This window comes from Scyliorhinus canicula, chromosome 4, assembly GCF_902713615.1.
Source record: "Scyliorhinus canicula chromosome 4, sScyCan1.1, whole genome shotgun sequence".
Classification (NCBI taxonomy): Eukaryota; Metazoa; Chordata; class Chondrichthyes; order Carcharhiniformes; family Scyliorhinidae; genus Scyliorhinus; species Scyliorhinus canicula.
The window spans coordinates 68,840,206-68,861,782 of NC_052149.1; the positions used below are offsets into that span (position 1 = coordinate 68,840,206).

Here is a 21,577-nt window from a genome sequence, read left to right on the forward strand (position 1 = left end):
CACAATTTCTCCCCCTCAAAGCTACATTGACCCTGACCGATTCAAATCACAAAACAATGTCCTGCTGCTACTAATTTAATAATGGACTCCAGCATTTCCCCAATGCCAGGCGTTAAACTACCTATCTTATATTTAGTTTCCTTTTTTATGGCTCCCTCCTTTCTTGAACACCAATGAGAACACCACTTACTTCAGTCCCTACAAAATACAATTCGCAATGCTAATTAAAATGATCAGCAAGCTCCCCTAGTATATCAGCCACTTACAACTGAATACAGATCAATAATGGTCCAGATTCAATCACTGGTTTATATAGTGTTCTCAACTCCAAACATGAGGCGACAACTGGCACCTAATTTGGGATGAGAAAAAGTTGGCACTTACTGGAAGTGAGCATGTGCGATTAGAATCTGACAAGTGATAATATCTTCCAAAATGCACAAAGTCAAAACTGTACCGAACTATTATTTTACACCTCCAGGAAAGACAGAAAGCAGAGAATCAGCATTGGAAGTGGCTTGCAAAGTCAGCTGGCCAGACTAGCTGTTAAGCTGCTCCAGTGCAGCTTTGAAACAAACAAAATGGGGTAAGAAACTTAATTAAATTTGTATTTTCTTTATTTATAACTGGTTTAAATATGAAAATCGCAATCCACTTCACAGCAGATTCACAAATTATATTCCATCACACATCCGATGCATTTGAATTCAAGTTTTTACAAAACATTGAACACCTTCTTGAACGCCTGACTAAAGAAGTTCCAAACAAAAAGAGTAGGATCTATAACAGGCTTTAAAATAGCTTTTATTATCAAAGCTCACATGTAAAACAGAAATGGTTTTCATAAACTGTACAAGACCATGGCACATACTGCAGCCAAAATTGCTAAACTGACAGACTTGTCAGTATCAAGGTAAAGAAAACTATTTTCCTTAGACGCTGCACATTAAATCCAGTTTGTGCAGATGCCCGCCTCTTTGAAAAATGTGCAATACACAAGTGATAAAGCAGGGAATATCAAAGTACGTTATTTATTAGAGCTACATACAAAAGCAGACAAAGCCACTTAAAACTAAGAAAGCCAAATAAACAGTGAACTACATGAATTCAAATCTACAGTCACAAGGCTCATAGGATATGTAACTATCTACATCAGTATTGGTTGAGTATCTTTAGACAAATATTACACATTACTGAGGTTCCTACTCTTGTCAAGGAGATCCCTGTATACATTTCAGAAAAAGCTTCTTACTGGCACACCAATCTGATGTTATTAGAAGTGCAGTTTCACTTCCTGAACCAAGTCATCTGTCCACCTCTTTCACAAACTGTGTTAAACAAGGCAGGTGCCAAGGTCACCACTTTCTAATTGTAGAAAATATAACAGAAGGGCGACACTTCAATTCTGACAGAAAGCACTGCTAAAAATAATCACTTCACATTAGGAATATAAATCAGCTTTCACTAAATTTATTCACTCATGTCCATGTCTTCTTCATGGTGGTCATCGCCATTGACCTTTGACTCTTTAACAACATCTGTACTTTCTTTGTCGCTTGGTTGTGCTAACTCTTTCAGTTTTGGGGACACTCCAGATTCAGAAACTCTCTGCTCTTCCTTCCTTTCTTTTTCACTGTCATATCCTTGTTCCTCTTCATCATAATCTCGTGTAACCTGCATAAAGTAGGAAACTTTGAATACCATTGTCCAATTCAATAAATCAAAACGACCCAATTGAAATTTTGAACCTCACGCTCCCACAGAACAGTAATGATTTGAGCCAGTACAAATTTACGGAAGGAGGTCATACCTTTTCTAATATTCTGTACACTTTCTGATTTACCTTCACATCTCCCTTTTCACTCTCTGCTTTTTTCTCCCTCTCCTTCTCTCGCTCTTTGTCTTTGCTCTTCTTCTTTTTGCTCGACGATCTCTCCCTTTCCTCCACTTCTCGGCTTCGGTCTCGGTCTTTGTCCTTTTTCTTTTCTTTCTTGTGCCTGAAAAATAAAGTTGGTCAACATCATCTACTTAAGACAAGGAAAAGCTTAATTTGTTTCTTTGTGGAAAAAGAAATGAGGAGAGGGGACAAGAAAAGCAAATAGGTTAAGGCTTTGGTTTAATCTTTCATTGGAAAACATAATACTGAACTAAAGTGTCAGCCTACATCACAAGCTGAAGTGCTACAACAATTCAGAAACTTCGAACTAAATCAACAATGCTACCACTTGAGACAAAGTGCATGCACACTGGTGTTCTATTCAGAACAGAATTGATCCTGGAAACTTGTGCAGTATGCTAAAAATTATAAATGCTCATTAAAATATATTTACATGAACTACAGATAGTTCAGTTTATTAACAGTAGTAATTTAAAATAAAGTCCAGGTCTCAAACAATTACCTTCTTGGGGATGGTGATCGTGACAGTTTACGCTTGGGTGATCTTGACTTCTTTGGGGATCTTGAAACAGTCCTACTTCTTCTACGCCTTCGTTCTCTTTCTCGCTCTCTATCTCTGTCAATGAGAACATTTTAATTATAGCATTCCATTTCAGTTGCATAATAACCCTGCACTTGTATGAAGTATCACATAAAAGCAGAAAACAACTATTTCCATTGACCTCCTTTGTTTCCACAGTTCATACTTTTAAAACTGTCAAAAGTTCATGCAACAACGTTTTTTGAAAAGACAAACCTTGCTATAAAAATAGCAAACGGTGAAGTTCTAAGGAAAAATAACAGGAACTAACACCAGCAGCCCAGTTTCCAAGTGAATTTCACTCTCCATTTGGGCTCCATCCCCGCAACTCCCCTCAGTGAGGTGGGGTTGCGGGGATGTGCTGGGAGATTGGGTCGAGGTAGGGTGCTCTTTCGGAGGGTTGGTGCAGATTCAATGGGTTGAATGCCCTCCTTCTGCACTAAGGATGCTATGAACACAAAGACTCCTGTAACTGCACAAATATGGCAATTTCCATCAAATGTACAACAAATTATTAAAATTCTGTTTCTAACTGGACAATAGATGTTGATACACACTAAACAGGTTCAAAGGTATACGCCATTGAGCAATACAAGACATTGCCCTTAATTTTCTTATTTTCCATTTGAAGTTCTAAAACTTCTTTAGTGGTCTATTGAATAATGGGAGGCTGGAGAAAGAAATGCAAACCTATCCTCATTCTCTCTACTCCACATATCCCCTCGCATTTTTCTTCATGAAGTGCCCCACTTGAATGCATACCTGCTAGGACTGCGAGACCGCCTGGCTGTACTGTAGCTTTTGGGGGGTGTTTTTGATCTTTTTTTCTCTTCCTTCTTTTTTTCCCTACAAATGTATTCAGGAAACATAAAATTTATGCTAAATGGTTCTATAACTTGCAAAATTTATGCTAAATAATACAACTATACAAAGAAGCCCCTTAAAATCCATGTTAATTCAGAAACAGAAGAATCGAAACAAAATGTGTACACAAACATCAAAAATTCAAACAAATTTGCTACAAACCTCGACTTCGATATACTTCTAGATCTCCTGCGTTCTCTTGAGCGTGACCGTCTTCGTCTTGGACTTCGTGATCGTCGCCTGCTCCTAGATTTTGAATGCGAACGCCTTCTAGATCTGCTCCTGGAACGTCTATTAAAAACACATGCTGTGTCAAGTACAAATAAACCTACATCACCATCATATAACAACACAACTTGTGGTTAAAAGAATGGATCAAGACGGAAGTAGCTGGAAAGTAGAAATCACTGCTTAAAACAAATTATAAAGCACAAACTAAACATTACAAATGGGTTAAACTTTGCAGTGTGAACTTCAAACATGTGTGACAGAAAAGGCTATGTTAGGCGGAATGCTATTGTATGAAAGGACTTCCAAGCGAACCGTTCTTAATTATAACCTGAGTACAAAACATATTCTAGTGGAGCTGGGGGTTCAGTGAAAGAATGGAAACGGAGATGTCAAACTAAAACACATTTAGAACAGTTAACGGAGGGCATTACATAAGAGGAATACGCTATACACTACAGTAACTCAAATATAAAAGTATCCCAATGACAAGGGTTTTAAGTGTGCATCCTAAAGAAAGCCAGAGAAAAAAAGTGTAATTGTGGAAATAGCTCATCACGCATCATTAATGCCTCCTCTACACCTTCCAGAATCTCATCCATGTTTTTTCTAAAGGCCCAATTGTGATGGACGTACCTTATGGAAACAGCAGTATAAGAGAAAAATAGCAGATGTAAACTTGTACAGATTTGGGTGGCATGGTGGTACAATGGTTAGCACTGCTGCCTCACAGTAACGAGGACCAGGGCAAGATCCCGGTCCACTGTCCTTGTGGAGTTTGCACATTCTCCCCGTGTCTGCATGGTTTTCACCCCCACAACCCTAAAAGCGGTGCAAGGTAGGTTAATTGGTCACACTAAATTGCCTCTTAATTGGAAAAAAGAATTGGACATTCCAATATATTTTAAAAAAATGTTTGTACAGATTTTTAAAAACCGTGTGGGTGTTGGAAACCCTCAGAAACCTTAAAGTGGAGTAGATTGAGATGCAATCTTGAGAAAAATATGGAAATGCAATGCCTTTGCCAAATGCCTGCAAAACTGGAGCTGGATAAAGTTCTATACGGAGTCTGCTACTGTGAAAGCGTGCAGTGCAGGGAAATTAGAATACACAAACATTGAGGGCAAGTTTCTGTGCATCAGACTAGACTCTTGCAGCATGTCAAAATGGAATCAAGCATGGAAACCTATTAAATGCCACAAAGTTTGGCTAATGCGAAACTTGAGATTGTATAAAAAGTTGTTGATACTCTGCACGGATCAATTAACTATTATACAATCCAGGTGACAGAGCACAGAATGATACAATTTGTATATCCCACTCGCTTGCTTTTCTATTTACTAAGACCCTGTAAAGGCCTCAATGTGGTGCCCATTGGACCCAATATTCCAGACAAGTTCAGCCAGTATTTCATAAAAGGTTTAACGTAACAACTTTGTTTTTGTACTTTAATGCACTCCAATAGCTTTCTAATTTACCGCCTTCAAAGATGTGTATACCTACATAGTCATGGATCTCCATACTACAAACTGTACTTTTCAGTTTACATCGTCTCCACTCATTCTTACCACCAAAATGCCCTTTATAGCCAAGTCCAGATCATGAACATATATTTAAAAACAGCATTTCTGGGAGACACCAGTGTGTACTTCACCCAGTCAGAGAAACAACCATTCACCACTACTATTTTTTGCCAGTATCCAATTTTGTACCCATGCTGTTAATCCTTTTAATGCTACGGGTTTCAATTTTGCGCTCAAATTAATTTTGTGCTCATTTGAAAAGTTGAAAATCCATAATCACAATATGAAGTGTGCTATCCTCACTGTTGCTTCAAAGAACTTTTGTTTTTAAGCTCGCGCTTTTCAAAATGTTAATTAATTTTATTCTAGATTACAATCTCTTGTGTTTCCCCACCATCATAGACTCAGTGGTCTGTACGAAGAACAAAACAGCACAGGAACAGGCCCTCCGGCCCTCCAAGCCTGCGCCGATCATGGTACCTGTCTAAACTAAAACCATATGCACTTAGGAGCCCGTATCCTTCCATTCCCACCCTATTGATATATTGATCCAGATGTCCCTTACCCTATACATAGGCTTGTCTAGATGACCCTTAAATGCCGCTATCGTTCCTGTTCCCCCACCTCCTCAGGCAGCGTGTCCCATATATTTACCAGCCTCTGTGTAAAAAGAAAACTTGCCTCGCACATCTGTTCTAAACTTTTCCCCACGCACTTTAAACCTGTGTCCCCATGTATTTGACTTTCCTACCATAGGAAAGAGCATGACTATTCACTCTGCCCATGCCACTCAATCTTGTAGATTTCTTATCAAGTCGCCTCTCAACCTCCAGTGAGAACAGACCGAGTTTATCTAACCTCTCCTCATAGCTAATGCCCTCCATACCAGGCAACATCCTAGTAAACCGTTTCTGTAACTTCTCCAAAGCAGCCACATCCTTCTGATAGTGTGGCAACCAGAATTGTACACAATATTCCAAATGAGGCCTAACTAAGGTCCTGTACAGCTGCAACACGATGTGCTAATTTTTATATTCAATGCCTCGACCGATGAAGGACAGCATGCCATTTTCTTCTTGACCACCTTATCCAAATGCGTTGCCACTTTGTGATCGGTGGACATGCATGCCCAGATCTCTCTGCCTGTCAGTACTCACAAGAGTTCTACCATTTATTGTGTAATTCCTCCATGCATTGAACATTCCAAAGTGCATTACCTCACACTTGTTCAGATTAAACTCAATCTGCCATTTCTCCGCCCAAGACTCCAACCAGTTTATATCCTGCTGTATCCTCTGACAATCCTCTTCACTATCCGCAATTCCACCAATTTTTGTGTCGTCTGCGAACTTGCTAATCAGACCAGCTACATTTTCTTCCAAATCATTTATATACACCACGAACAACAAAGGCCCCAGGGAATGCCGCTAGTCACGCCCTTCCATTCAGAAAAGCACCCTTCTACTGCAACACTCTGTCTTCTGTGCCCAAGCCAGTTCTGTATCCAACTTGAAAGCTCTCCTCTGATCCCATGTGACTTCACCTTTTGTACCAATCTACCATGAGGTACCTTGTCAAAGGCTTTACTGAAGTCCATGTATATATCATTTACTGCCTTTCCCTCATCTATCATCTTTGTCACTTCCTTGAAAACTTGATCAAATTAGTGAGGCACAACCTTCCCTTCACAAAACCATGCTGTTCATCACTAATAAGTCAATTTGTTTCCAAATGTGAGCAAATCCTACCTCTATGAATCTTTTCCAATAATTTCCCTACCACTGACATAAAGCACACCGGCCTATAATTTCCTGGATTATCCCTGCTGCCCTTCTTAAACAATGGAGCAACATTGTACCCTCATAGGCTATAGGTGAAGTTCCAGAGGACTGGAGAGTAGCCAAAGATTACTGTCAAGGCCCCAGCAATTTCCTCCCTTGCCTGCCTCAGTATTCTGGGGTACATCCCATCAGGCCCTGGGGACTTGCATACTTTAATGCTTTTTAAGATGCCCAACACCTCCTCTTTATTAATATCAACATGATTCAGAATATCAACACACTCTACCCTATAATCCTCATCCACCAAGACCTTCTCTTTGGTGAATACAAAGGCAAAGTATTCATTTAGTATCTCCCCCATTTCCTCTGGTTCCATACATAGATTCCCTCGAATATCCTTGAATGGACCAACCCTTTCTCTGGCTACCCTCTTGTACCCTGTAGTTGCAGAATTACTTTATTTTAAAGACAGGGGTATGACACAGGAAATTCTTCAGTCCGCTTGTCATCACTCATCTATGGGGGACTAGAAAATTGTGGCCAGAACCTGTCGAATTTACACTTTCTTCCCTCCGTAACCTAGGACACATCCTGTCCAGATCAGACAACCTTTCTACTTTTGAGGAATTATTTAACAACTTCCTCTGTTTTTGAATCTGATATTGTAATTATCTCCTCCTGTACTCTAAATTGACAGATGCACTCATATTCACAAGTATTCGAGTACTGTGCCAACTCCATCCACAAGGATATCTCTTTTATGTCCCATCTTCCTTTCACTATTTGTATGCCTGTATAAAAACAAAATCAGAGCTATCTTTCCTGTTAGCCACTAACCTATCCCCATGTGTTCTTTCTGCCCCTCTGTACTTTCAATATTCAACTTTCTTAGCAACTATTTCTATACTCAATGTGTGGCTTTGGCAATAACCAGAGATTACTACCTATGAAGTTTTGCTTCTTCAAATTCCTCCTCCTTTAAATTCCTCCTGTGCTCCTGAAACTCAATGCAGGACTCACTCAATTTTGCACTGTTATTTGTTCCTATGACTGCTGGCCAGTTCATTTCTGCACCCAAGCCTCAATATTGCCTGTACCCAAGCAAATCTAACAGTGTCCGTAAAATACATCAATATCTTATTCTCCTACGCACCTTCTTCCCCACCCCGGTCCACCTATGCATTCCATCGTTCTACGCAAGCTTCCCTGCCACCAACTTCATACCTGCTTGGTGTATTATTGAAAACAATAGGCCCTTTGCAGGTCAAACATTTCTAATTTTGCACATCAGTAGGGAAATGGATTTGATGGTAGAAAGTTGAATTTTCAGCATGAATTTCAGTAAACTGAAAGCAAATTACATTAAATTTCTTGAATTACTACAAGGTGTCAAATCGCTTATCCAAATCATCACCCATTTCCAACAAAATCTTCAAATGAAACGGGAACATTTCCCTTATTCTCACCTATGCCTCGACCGGGAACGAGACCGTCGTCTACGTGAACGAGACCTCGATCGAGAATGTTTCCTTTTGTCATCCTTTTTGTCTGAAATAAGAAAGCCAAAGTATTGGTAGAATTCAAAAGTAACAAAAAAATATACAAAGCCATTGCTGTTTTGCTTTGAGAACAGAAACGCATTAACGCAAATTAAAAACTGTGGTTACAGTCAAGAGAAAGCACATTGATTTGTATTAGTGATCTAATAAAAAGGGTAAACTAATACCTGAAACAATCCAACGTGTTGACTCTTTGTATGCTAAGAACTTAGTTTTTGTTTTACATCACTTGCTAAATTTTTAATGACGACCCTGCCAAAAAGCATGGAATTACTTGGAAATTATGAAGCGTCATTTTTGTTGCATTGCTGTTGACATTAACTAAGTGTGTTATTGTTACCAATTGGCTGTAGTTCCATTCACAAAACAGAAACCCAAAATGTCTATGCCAACATAGTGAATTAAAGAGTGCGGTTAGTTGTAAAAATATTGACTACATGTCACTTTCAGTTATCTAACCACTCTATTCAAATATAAAAGAAATTAACTTACTTTACTGACCAGTAATGCACCTATAGTTATTACTATCAAGATGAGAGCTTTGATGATAAAATTAATTTAATTGAAAGAACTGTTGCTCAATTTACCAAAAGCACAATCAAAACGTGATTAGCAAGTTCGCGAATGACACCAAGGTTGGTGGAGTGGAAGATAGTGTTGAGGTTTGTCAGGAGATACAGCAGGACATAGATCGGTTGGAGACTTGGGCAGATAAATGGCACAGAGTTTAATCCGGACAAATGTGGGGTAATGCATTTTGCTAGGTCCAACATAGAGGGGAAATATACCATAAATTGCAAAACTCTTAGCATTATAGAAAGTCAGTGAGATCTGGGTGTGCAGGAGGTGGTAACACACATGTGGACAAGGTAGTCAATAAAGCATACGGAATGCTTGCCGTCATTAGATGGGGCACCGAGTATAAAAGCTGGCAAGTCATGCTACACTTGTACAGAATCTTGGTAAGGCCGCACTTGGAATATTGCGCACAATTCTGGTCGCCACACTACTAGAAGGATGTGGAGGCTTTGGAGAGGGTGCAGTGGTGGTTTACCAGGATGTTGCCTGGCCTGGAGGATGTTAGCTATGTGGAAAGGCTGAATAGACTCAGACTGTTTTCATTAGAAAGACAGAGGTTGAGGGGTGACCTGATAGAGGTCTACAAAATTATGAGGAGCATGGATAGAGTGGATGGGCAGGCACTCTTTCCCCAGGTGGAGGGGTCAGTTACCAGTGGGCATAGGTTTAAGGTCCGTGGGCCAAAGTTTAGAGATGTACGAGACAAGCTTTTTACGCAGAGGGTGGCGAGTGCCTGGATTGTGGAGGCAGATACATTACGACGTTCAAAAGGCACCTTGACAAACACATGGATAGGATGGGTATAGAGGGATACGGCACAAGGAAGTGCCGAGGGTTTTGGCAAAGGCTGGTATCATGACCGATACAGGCTTGGAGGGCCGAAGGGTCTGTTCCTGCACTGTATTGTTCATTGTTACTACACAAAGGACTTGTATATCAAACCATTTCCACATTATGAGCACAATATGGATATTGCTCTATTATACAAAATTGAACACACGGCAAACGTGGCTCTACAGCACCAAAATCTAAGCTATATAAATTACTAATATCAGATATAATCAAATATTAATATATTACCAGTTTCTATAGCTGCTGAGATCAATGACTGTGCTTCTTTAACTCTCTTCATTGCTTCTTCGATATCCTTTGAAGAGGTGTCTGATTTCAAGGCTGGACTCACAATGGCACCAGCTGCATGGTTTAACCTGAGGAAAAGAATGCATACACAGTGCAGCTCTCAAGCCAAAACTTATTTTTGGAAAATCTGATCTGATTAAGAATTACATGTTGCTTTTAATTCACAAACACTTGAAAAGGAAGGCAGGATAAAACAATAAAGCTGTTGTTTTGTTTCAGCACCTTCGCTTAATTAGCTAGGGAAGATTCTCCAAACAGTAAACAGATTTAGAACATTAAATTACTTCTCTAGAAGCTAAATAGCATTAAGTTTCCAAATTGACCACATCATTCTCCTGCTTACAAGTTTGAACAGTGCTGTCTTATGGCCATCTAGCTGGGACGTGTGTCCCCATTCACTAATCAAAGTGACGTTTGTCCTTTTTCAGGCATGTGTGCTTTGATAGAACTATTAGTGGGTCATACAAGCTGCTCAACTCCATCCAGTCTGAACGTAGGGATCCTTAAGAGGGTGCAGGGATTAAGTTTGGAAAGTTGGGGTCATTCTTCTTGGAGCAAAGCAGCAGGACGGGGAACTTGATGGGAGCATACAAGCATGACAGATGAAAAAATGTTGTTATTGTCTGATCTTACAACTGGGAACACATTTAAATATTTGGGCAAGAGATGCAGGGAGGAATGAAGGACACCGTTTTCAATTGTGAGTCGTAATGACCTGGAACATACTGGGATGTTTAGAAGAAAAAAAAACAATAAAAATAATTTTATCACTTACTTTGGATCAACTTGAGTGATGAGCTTTAAAAGCTGATCTGCTGTAACCTGAACACAAAAATAAACATTACTACATGGAAATACAAACTATTTATCAGTGTACTTTGAAAATAAAAGTTTACCAATCTAGACTTATCTCCAGCTCTTGGCACAAATTCCTGATAAAATCCTTTATTCAAAGTTTCTACCTCAATGCTTCCCATTTGCTGTAATGGTAGTTTTCTCCTCTGCACTGGCTTTGGAAAATTTACGTTTGTCACTATAGAAGCATGGACTACACAAATCAGTGGTTCGCAAATTTACTCAGATGGTGTCAAGTTTCATACCACCTCACAGGAGACCAAAAAAGGACGAGGCTGAAAGAAGCAAAGCCTATACGACTTCAAATTGTAGTCAAGTCTTTATAGGTTCAAAGCACAGATCCAATTTAAAATTTATTCCACTTATTAAAGCCTCACGTGAACACATCAGGAATAAGCAAGTGGAAACTTCATGATACAAGATACCTACCTCACAATAATTAGATTTCAATATCCACTGAAAACTTATTAATCACTTTCCCAGATAAGTGATATTTTATGTTTTCCAGTTTTCTTTAAAATGTTTCATTTACAGTAACAGAATTTATAGCCCAGTTGTTGGTTGACTTTTCAGCACGGCATGGAAACAATACACATTGAACTCCCACAAATGCAATAATAGGTACTGTGCAACTCTAAGGACACAGGCAGTTGGAGATTACAGATCAACTTTTTAATTCTTTCATGGAATGTGGGCATCAGTGGCAAGGCCAGATTTGTTACCCATCCTAAATTGTCCTCCAGACGGCGATAGTGAGCTGCCTTCTTGAACTACTGCAGTCAATGTGCTGTAGGTACACTCAACAGTGATGTTGGGAGGGAGTTCAAGGATTTTGACCCAGCAACTTTGAAAGAATAGTAATATGATTCCAAGTCAGTACGTGGTTTGGTGCGGAACATGTAGATGCACCTACTAATCCTTGTGCTTAAGGTGCTAGATGTTGTGGGTTTGACCAAGGAGATTTAATTGTCAGTTTCAGCGCACCTTGTATGTAGTACACACTTCTGCCATTGAGTCAGAGGGACTGAATAGCTGAGGAGATGGAATGCCACTCAAGAGAGCTGCTCTGCCCTGGACGGTGTCAAATTTCTGGATTATTGTTGGAGCTGCACTCATCCAGGCAAGTAGAGTGTATCCCATCACACTCCTGATTTTTGCCTTAGAGATGGTGGACAGACTTTAGTGAATCGGGCAAGTTACCTGCTACAAAATTCCCAGCCTCTGACCTACTCTTGTAACCACAGTATTATTGTGGCGGATCCATTTCAGTTTCTCGTCAATAATAATGCCTAGGATATTGATAGTGGGATGATACAGAAGAACCTAAGAATTAAGAGTAGACCACTCAGTCCTTGGAGCCTGCTTCACCATTCAGTAAGAGTGCAACTGAACCAACGTGACCGTAACAACACTCTCACCTGTTCCCAAAAACCCTTTACATGCTTGGGAATCAAAAATCAGTCTCAACTCGGTCTTCAAGATATTAAGTGACTCACCCTCCACTACTGATTGCAAACGCTAATGCCAGAGAGAAGAAATTACTCCTCGTTTCCATATTGAATGGAAGACCCCTCATCTTCAAACAGTGTCTGCGCCCCCCTCCCCACTCCAGTTCTAGATTCCCCCATAATGAATCATCCATTCAGCAGTTATCCTGTAAATCACAAAATTTACAGTGCAGAAGGAGGCCATCGGCCCATCAAGTTTACAACAGCCCTTGGAAAGAGCACCCTACTTAAGCCCACGCCTCCAACCTATTGCTGTAACCCAGCATTCCCAACTAACCCATTGGGCACTAAGGGGCAATTTAGCATGGCGGATTCACCTAACCTGCACATCTTTGGACTGTGGGAGGAAACCAGAGCACCCGGAGGGAACTCCACACAGACAGGCACCCGACACCGGAATTGAACCCAGGTCCCTGGAGCTGTGATGCAGAAGTGCTAACCACTGCGTCCCCTCAGAATCTTGTATGTTTAATATGGGGATAGGGTGGAGGTGTTAACCCAGGGTAGGGTGCTCTTTCCAGGAGCCGGTGCAGACTCGATGGGCCAAATGGCCTCCTTCTGCACTGTAAATTCTATGATCTAAATCCTTCACCCCAGGGCTCAGTAATGTTAACAACACTGAATGTCATTGGCAGAAGATCAAAATGCCTGGCACTGTGTAGTGCGAGTGCTGATTTATTTGGCATGTCCTGTCACATTGCATTAAATAGCTCTTTGCAACCTTTTTCCTGTGATGCATATAGTGCAGGGGTTCCCAAACTGGGGTCTGCGGACCGCCAGGGTCCATGATGCTGGCGGTTGCCTTGCGACTGGCAAACGCCAAGTTGCAGCATAGATTTCTAAATAAACAAATAGACCAATACCCCTTGGAACCCTGGATGCTCATAGACTGAGAATTTAGTCCATCAGCATTCAGCATTTTGAGAGGCCTTGTTCTGATTGGCCCATTTGATGTATTCGGCCTCACTGTTGCTGGGCATAAAGGTGCAGGCCAATGCCAAAGATCAACGATGAGCCAGCAGGAGTAGATGAGAACAAAGTTGAGAGTCAGAAGTCAGCAGCGACAACTCAGGCAGGGCAGGACTCGGTGCACGAGAGGGGCTGCGTGCACAGGGGGAGCACGAGAGAGAGAGGTTTTTGTATGAGAGTGGGTGTGTGTTTGGGGGAAAGAGGAGACTGTGTCGGATAGGATTATCAACTTTTCAGCATCACTCCTTCCATTAAAAATGACAAAAGATAATTTTATAAAAAATTAAGAGATTTTTAGATTACCCTCTCCTAACGTGGGTTCTACATCTTGGGGTTAATGTTAAGCAACTATGGGAGGGTGTGTTGGCCAGGGCTTAATGTAAGGGGGCCATGTAGCCTGTGAATGTATTTGTGACGGTGTTCCTAATTCCTAATATATGCATAGATATAGCTAGAAAAGACTCGATTACATTTGATTTGTATTGTCACCTATTTCACAGCATAATAAGGAGGGGGTGGCTAGGCTAATTTTTCCTCCAAAATCCAGTAAATTCTGTGAACAATTGTAGTGACTTTCCTGTTATTCTGAATGAGTTAGTTCAACAGCTAAATTCAAAGAACAGTACAACATCACAAATCCCACTGTTCACATCTGGATGCACTGTGCAGTTGGGTGGAAAAATACAGCTGAAGTGGAAGATCAGTGGATCTAAAGCACAAATACTAAGAAATGACATTGCCGATTAACATGTCATTGAGAAACCAGTTCCATTAGAAGCATGAAACTTGGAAGTACTCAGAATAATATAGCACAGAAGAGGCCCATCGAGTATGCAGATGCCCGAAAAACACCTGACCTGCCTACCTAATCCCATTTGCCAGCACTTGGCCCATAGGCTTGAATGTTCATCCAGGTATTTCTTAAAGGATGTGAGGCAACCCGCCTCTACCACCCTCCCAGGAAGTGCATTCCAGACCATCATCACTCTCTGGGTTACTCAAATCCCCTCTCAACCTCCTGCCCCTGACCTGGGTGTCCCCTCATAACTGACCCTTCAACTCCGGGGAACAGCTGCTCCCTATCCACCCTGGCCATGCTCCTCAATCTTGGACACCTCAATCAAGTCGCCTCTCAATCTTTTCTCCTCCAGTGAAAACAACTCAAGCTTATCCAACCTCGCTTCACAACTTAATATGTTCCATATGCCAGGCAACATCCTGATGAATCACCTCTGTACACCCTCCAGTGCAATCACATCCTTCCTAGAATGTAGCAACCAGAATTGGACACAGTACACCAGCTGTGGCCTCTCTATACCAACTCCAACATGACCTCTGTGCTTCTGTAATCTATGTCTTGATTGATAAACGCAAGTGACCCATATGCCTTTTTCACCACTATTAATCTGGTCTTCTGCCTTCAGAGATCCATGGACAAACACACCAAGATCCCCTGGTTCCTCAGAACTTCCCAGTGCCATGCCATTCATTGAATACTTGCTTGTCAAATTACACCTCACATTTTTCAGGATTATAGTCCATCAGCCACATTTCTGCCCATTTGACCACCCTGTCTATATCTTCCTGTAACCCAAGACACTCAGTCTCACTTATTAACCACCCAGCCAATCTTTGTGTTATCTGCAAATTTACTGATTCTATCCACCACTTAGTCAACTATGTAATTTATATAAATTTTGTGCAGATGCCAGCGTTGGACTGGGGTGGGCACAGTAAGGAGTCTTACACCAGGTTAAAGTCCAACAGGTTTGTTTCGAATCACTAGCTTTCGGAGCGCAGCTCCTTCATCAGGTGAATCACCCGATGAAGAAGCTGCACTCCGAAAGCTAGTGATTCAAAACAAACTTGGACTTTAACATGATTTATATAAATGACAAGCAATTGGGGACCCAGCAGATCCCTATAGTACTCCACTGGAAACAAAAGCAGCTGTCTGTCATCATCCGGTCTCCTACAGCAAAGCCAGTTTTCAATATACCCTTTTTCCCCTGTACATTTGCCTTCTTTACAAGTCTCCCTTGTGGGACCTTGTCAAAGGCTTTTGCTGAAATCAATGTGACTTTGATCACCTGCGCACCTGCTCAAAAAATGTAATCCAATTTGTTAGGCATGTCCTCCCTCTGACAAAACCATGCTGACTATCCCCAATCAATCCTTGCCTCTCCAAGTGGAAACAGATACTCTTATTTAGAATTTTCTCCAATAGTTTCCCCACCACGGACACGAGACTCACTGGTCTGTAATTCCCGAGCTTATCTCTGCAACCTTTTTTAGATAGTGGGACCACATAAGCTGCTCTCCAGTCTTCCCCGGAGGTCAGAGGAATTAAAAATTTGGGTCAGTCATAGCCCCTGCAGTCTCCTCCCTCACTTCCCACAGCATCCTCGGACACAATTCATCCGGGCTTGGAGATTTGTCCACTTGTAAGCCTGCCAACACCTGGTCACCATTTATGACAATTTGCTCAGGAACCTCAGTCTCTCTCCCGGGTTCTATATCTACCTCCTCATTCTCTTTGAAGACGACAGATATGAAGTATTCGTTCAACACCCTACCAATGTCCTCTGGCTCCACCCAGAGATTTCACTGTTGGTCCCTACTCTTTCCCTGCTTATCCTGTTCCCATTGATATACTTATAGAAGGAATATCTTGGGGTTTTCCCTACTTTTACCAGCCAGAGCTTTTGCAAATCCCCTCTTTGCTCTCCTAATTGCTTTCTCAAAACTCCATCTTACACTTCCTGTACTCCACTGAAGCCACCGCTGATTTGCTCCCCTTGTACTTATTAAAACCTGTTTTACTTCTCATCGTATCCTGAATGTCTCTGGTCATCTATGGTTCTCTGGGTTAATGTTACTCTTTCCTATTACTCTAGAGGGAACATGTTGGACCTGTACGCTCCCCATTTCCTTTTTGAACGTCACCCCCCACTGCTCTTCTGTTGATTTCCCCATAAGTATCTCTTTCAAGTCCACCGTGGCAAGATCCTGCCTTAATCAACTAAAATCCGTTCTCCCCCAATCCGCAACTTTTTTTTCCAACTTGCCCATAACAAACTTAAATTGAACCATGCTATGGTCAATATCATCAAAATGCCCACCCACCATCACATCAACGACCTGCCTGGCTTCATTCCACAGAATTAGGTCCAGCACTGCACCGTCCCTGGTTGGACCCACTACATATTGAGCTAACAGTTTTTCCTGTACACATTTAAGAACTCCACTCCATCCAAGCCCTTAACACAGTGACTATCCCAATTAATGTTGGGAAAGTTGAAATCACATAATATAATTAGCCTCTTATTTTTTTTTAATTTTAAAAGATAATTTATTGGAGGTACATCCAGAAAATACAAAAATGGGAAGCCAATAAAATAATGGCAAACACTCCAAATAACGCGATAGCAGTATAACACATCAGAAAAATCCCCATATATACACAAATATATCAGCTACACGCCCAGAAAAAATTAAACAAAATAAAGTACCCCCACCCCATAATAGCCAATAGTTACTGTACTCCACCCTACTCCTTCCCCACGCCCCCCTCCCCATTGACATTCTAATACTTTTTGAAAAAGACAATGACCAGCTTCCATCTCACGAAGAACCCCCTCGTCCACACCTCTAATGGCAAACTTAATTCTCTCCAAATGAAGAAACTCAGCAAGGTCCACCCATGACCTGATACTTGGTGGATCCGAGGACCACCAATTTAGCAAAATTCCCCTTCGGGCTAGCAAGGAGGCGAAAGCCACAACATTGGCCTCCTTCCCCACCGAAATACCAGATCCTTCGAAACTCCAAAAATCACTACTCATGGAGAAGGCATGACCACCATTCCCACTACTTGAGACAATGCATCTGTGACTCCTTCCCAGAACCCCACCAATTTTGCACAGGATCAAACATGTGGGCATGATTCACAGGAGACCTGGCACATCATACTAACTGATCAACCACTTCTGGGAAGAATCAGCACAGCCTTGCCTTTGTCGTACTTATCTATGTACAACTTTAAGCTGAATAAGACTAAATCTAGCGCTAAACAAGGATGCGTTAATCCTACACAGTGCTTCCCAAAGCTAACCTCACCGTGCCTCCCAATTCCTCTTTCCATTTTTGCCATGGAACCATAGAAACCTCCTCCTTCCAGGCCAACCTTGCGTACACATTGGAGATCTTGCCTTCCCCAATATCATTCTCCGAGAGGAGCCTGTCCTGTAGACCCACGGGTGGCAACATTGGGAACGAACCCACTTCTTTACTGAGAGGCCCTTATTTGGAGATATTTGAATTCATTATCACTTGGCAACTAGTAAGCCTCCAACAGCTCAGTTAGGTCCGCAAACTTGCCACCCAGAAACAGGTCCTCGAAGTATTTGATCCCCAAAGGGTCCCAACTCCTTAAACCTGGCATCTAATCTTGCTAGGTCAAATCTACGACCACAAATCGGGACCTTTCTGTACATGCCCTCCACGCCAAAATGTAGCCAGCACTGATTCCACACCCTCAAAGTGGAAGCTACCACTGGATTTTATGAGTACCTACTCAGTGAGAATGGTCGAGGAGCTGAAGCCAATGCCCTTAAGGAGGTCTCCCTACACGAGACCTCCTCCCTGTACCACACCCACCTTGATCTAACACCCATTTCTGGACCATGACAATATTGGCAGCCCAGGACTAACTCTGCAAATTAGGGACAGCCAGGCCACACCCCGCCTACCCCTCTCCAGATAAACTCTTAATTTGTGGAATCCTGCCACCCACACAAATAAGCCTATTGACGTTTCTAGAAAACAAATTTGGGCAGAAAGATTGGGAGATTCTGGAATACCAAAAGGTACTTCGGCAGGATCACCATCTTTATTGTCTGGACTCTCCTGGATAGGGATAGCAGCAGACTGCCCCATCTTTAAACTCCTCTTTCATCCCCTCCACTACATTTGCCAGATTTAACTTGTGAAGCTGAACCCAGTCACGTGCCACCTGAACCCCCAGAGTGAAAGCTCTTTCTTGCCAAGCGAAACAGGAGCCCACGCAAACGGCCCTCTTGTCCTCCGGAGATCAGGAACATCTCGCTCTTCGCCGCATTAAACTTTATCCGGAGAAGAAGCCAAACTCACTCAGAATCCAGTCAAATGCGGCAGCATGGTGGCGCAATGGTCTGCTGCCTTACGGTGCCGAGGTCCCAGGTTCGATCCCGGCTCTGGGTCAGTGTGGAATTTGCATATTCTCCCAGTGTTTGCGTGGGTTTCGCCCCCACAAGCCAAAGATGTGCAGGGTAGGTGGATTGGCCACGTTAAATTGGCAAAAATTAATTGGGTACTCTAACTTTATTTTTATTTAAAAAAAAAAGAATCCAGTCAAATGACTCCATGGGATTAGAAACGTACAACAGGTCATCCATGTATAAAGAGAGTCGGTGCTCCACTCTCTTCTCCCCCTCCCACCCCTTCTCCCCCAATACCCTTTCATTCTCCAGACACCCAAAGAGCCATTGCCAAAGGCTCAACTGCAACGGCAAAGAGAGTGGACACCCTTGCTTCTTTCTGCGTTGCAAATTGAAATGCTAAGAGTTCACCCCATTAGTAGAGATACTTGCTTTTGGAGCTTTGTACAACAGTCTAACCCAGTCCACAAATCCTTGTTCGATTCTCCAACTCGTCCACCTTGTCACATACTTTGTTTGAAGCAGTCAGCTATCAAGGAAAGCTTTGCTTCCACCGAGGCCAGCCGGTCCTCATAGCCGGTGACAAACCACTCCATTTTTCAGAGCAGCGCACCCTGAGCCTCTAAACACCAGCATAACTCTCTCCACTTCCACCTTAATCAGATCAATGGCCCTTACCAGATCTTCTGTTTCTGGAACTAAGCAGTTAAAAAGTCTACCAACTGAACAGTAGACATTGGGCGTTAAGTGCTGACTCCAGGTCTGCCACCATCACACCTTCAACCGCGCTTTTCAGTGCCTCACGGTCTGCTTGTAGAAGCTTTCCTTTTCCTTCGTTGCTCTTTGTGTGCATTCTGGACCCTGCACAAAATATTACCGACACCTTCAACTGTGAGAATTGGGACTGCATTCAAAGGTACGACTAGGACTTATGGGCGAAAAACTTTCCCTGCGTGGGATCCACCAAACACATGGCTGTTTAGCGCATGGCCACCACCGGAGGTCCACCCTATTAGTATTTTGCACACCTCTGCGAATTGCGCACATATTTGCTCCTCAATTTCCCACCACTATCTGGGGGTCTATAATAAACACCTAGCAATGTGGCTGTCCCTATTTTGTTCCCAAGCACTACCCACAAAGCTTCATTTGATCTCCCCACCAAGATACCATCACTCCTTAATTAATAATGCAATCCCTCCTCCTCTTTTACACCCCCTCTGTCTTGCCTGAAGATTTTATAATCCAGGATGTTGAGCTGCCAATCTTGCCACGTCTCCATGATGGCTACTATATCACAATTCCACGTGTCAATCCTCATGTTTAACTCATCATTTTTACCTGTAATACTCCTGGCTTTAAAGTGGAAACCATCCAGCCTGGTCTTACTCCCTTGAAACTTACAACCGCTATATTCCCTCTGACTGGATTGTTTGTGTGTTATGCTGGGTCCCTATTCTGCAAACAGTCTGTGTCCCCTCCCCCTGCCGAATTAGTTTAAACATATCAGCAGATGCTATGAAGTCAAAATAGCAGCCAAATACCATCTCAGCATTCATTCTGTTACAGCCGTCCCACACTTACCTGTGAATTCAAGTTTGTTCCTGGCAGTCCAAGTGCAGCAAGAGTTGGGTCCAAACCAGGATTAACATTCCCAAGACTAGCAGCCAAAGGAACACTGCTGAGCTGGTTGAAAGACAAAGAATTGTCTGAAAAAATTGATTGTGCAAAACCTTTAATTGAAAATAACCGTCACATGATTTATTTCCTGTACCGCTCCAATGTATTGTCAAAAATAACAGCATATTTACATTTGATGGAAGTCTGACTTATGGATAGAAAATATACCCATATTATTTGAAGAATGATAAATGCTATTTTAAGAAATGTTAGCCTGTCTAGTCAGATATTCGATCAAAGTTAAATGTGCCCTGCACTCGATATTGAATTCTATCTCAACTCACCTTTTCATGTGTTTATCTGCATCTGAAGTAAAATACGAAATGAAAGACACCAATTTACAGTTTGGTACAAATGTAGGGTTCAAAAATAAAACTTGTGGCCTGGAATTTGTGGTGATAACAGTGTCAAAACTGCCAGCACTTGCCTTCATTATTTCACTGAAAATTGACAGCAGATATAGATTTCACACATGCAGAGTAACACAGAAATCCAGAGGCTGTCGTCTAGCGGTCCTACGCTTCTCTGGAGGGCAAGTTATGTTTCTGCAAATTAAACCCCCCCCCCCCCCCCCTCGTGACTTGTTAACAGATTTAAATCGTCACCTGAAGGGGGAAAACAAAATTTAAAAAATTATTTATAGAGTACCCAATTATTTATTTTTCCAATTAAAGGACAATTTAGTATGGTTAATCCACCTAGCCTGCACATCTTTTGGGCTGTGGGGTTGAGACCCAGACAAACATGGAGAATGTACAAACTACGTGGACAGTGATCCAGGGCCAGAGCGCAGTGATGCAGCAGTACTAACCACTGCACCACCGTGCCGCCCTGGGGAAAACCAAAATTGCTAGATCTTAGTCAGCAGTTTCTTTTGAGGTCAATGGTGAATGCACTTGCATCGCCCCCCCACTGCAAAATCCAGTCAATGGGAATTCAGATAATCGCAAACTATCAATTCAGATATTTCGAAGCAATGCTGATGACTATCTGTGCCGCACATTGTAAGCCAAACTACATTTCGGAAAAGTGCCAAGAATTTTGAAAAAGTTACGTTCATTTCCAAAAGTCACAAAAATAATTACTATCTGCTTCTGATGGCAAAAACATTTCCCATGTTATCACTGGGTTACAAAGTATACTGGTGTCAATATGCAATTAAAAAGTGGCACTTTATCCAACGTTCTTTCATACAGTGCAATACATTTGTGTGCTA

General features: G+C 41.9%; 1 protein-coding gene across 3 annotated transcripts in view; it reads right to left on the reverse strand.

Annotated features, from left to right (window-relative positions):
* Positions 1-774: 774 nt before the first annotated feature.
* Positions 775-21,577, reverse strand: part of srsf11 (serine and arginine rich splicing factor 11) — a 36,518-nt gene continuing 15,715 nt past the window's right edge. For all 3 annotated transcript variants that reach the window (XM_038794401.1, XM_038794403.1, XM_038794402.1), the window contains 9 exons: positions 20,266-20,367; positions 10,927-10,973; positions 10,092-10,219; positions 8,340-8,421; positions 3,504-3,632; positions 3,240-3,323; positions 2,400-2,513; positions 1,844-1,997; positions 775-1,674 (listed from right to left, as the gene is read on the reverse strand). In XM_038794401.1, the coding sequence (XP_038650329.1) occupies positions 1,471-1,674; positions 1,844-1,997; positions 2,400-2,513; positions 3,240-3,323; positions 3,504-3,632; positions 8,340-8,421; positions 10,092-10,219; positions 10,927-10,973; positions 20,266-20,367 (1,044 nt within the window). In that variant the 3' untranslated portion in view covers positions 775-1,470. The remainder of the gene's footprint in view (positions 1,675-1,843; positions 1,998-2,399; positions 2,514-3,239; positions 3,324-3,503; positions 3,633-8,339; positions 8,422-10,091; positions 10,220-10,926; positions 10,974-20,265; positions 20,368-21,577) is intronic.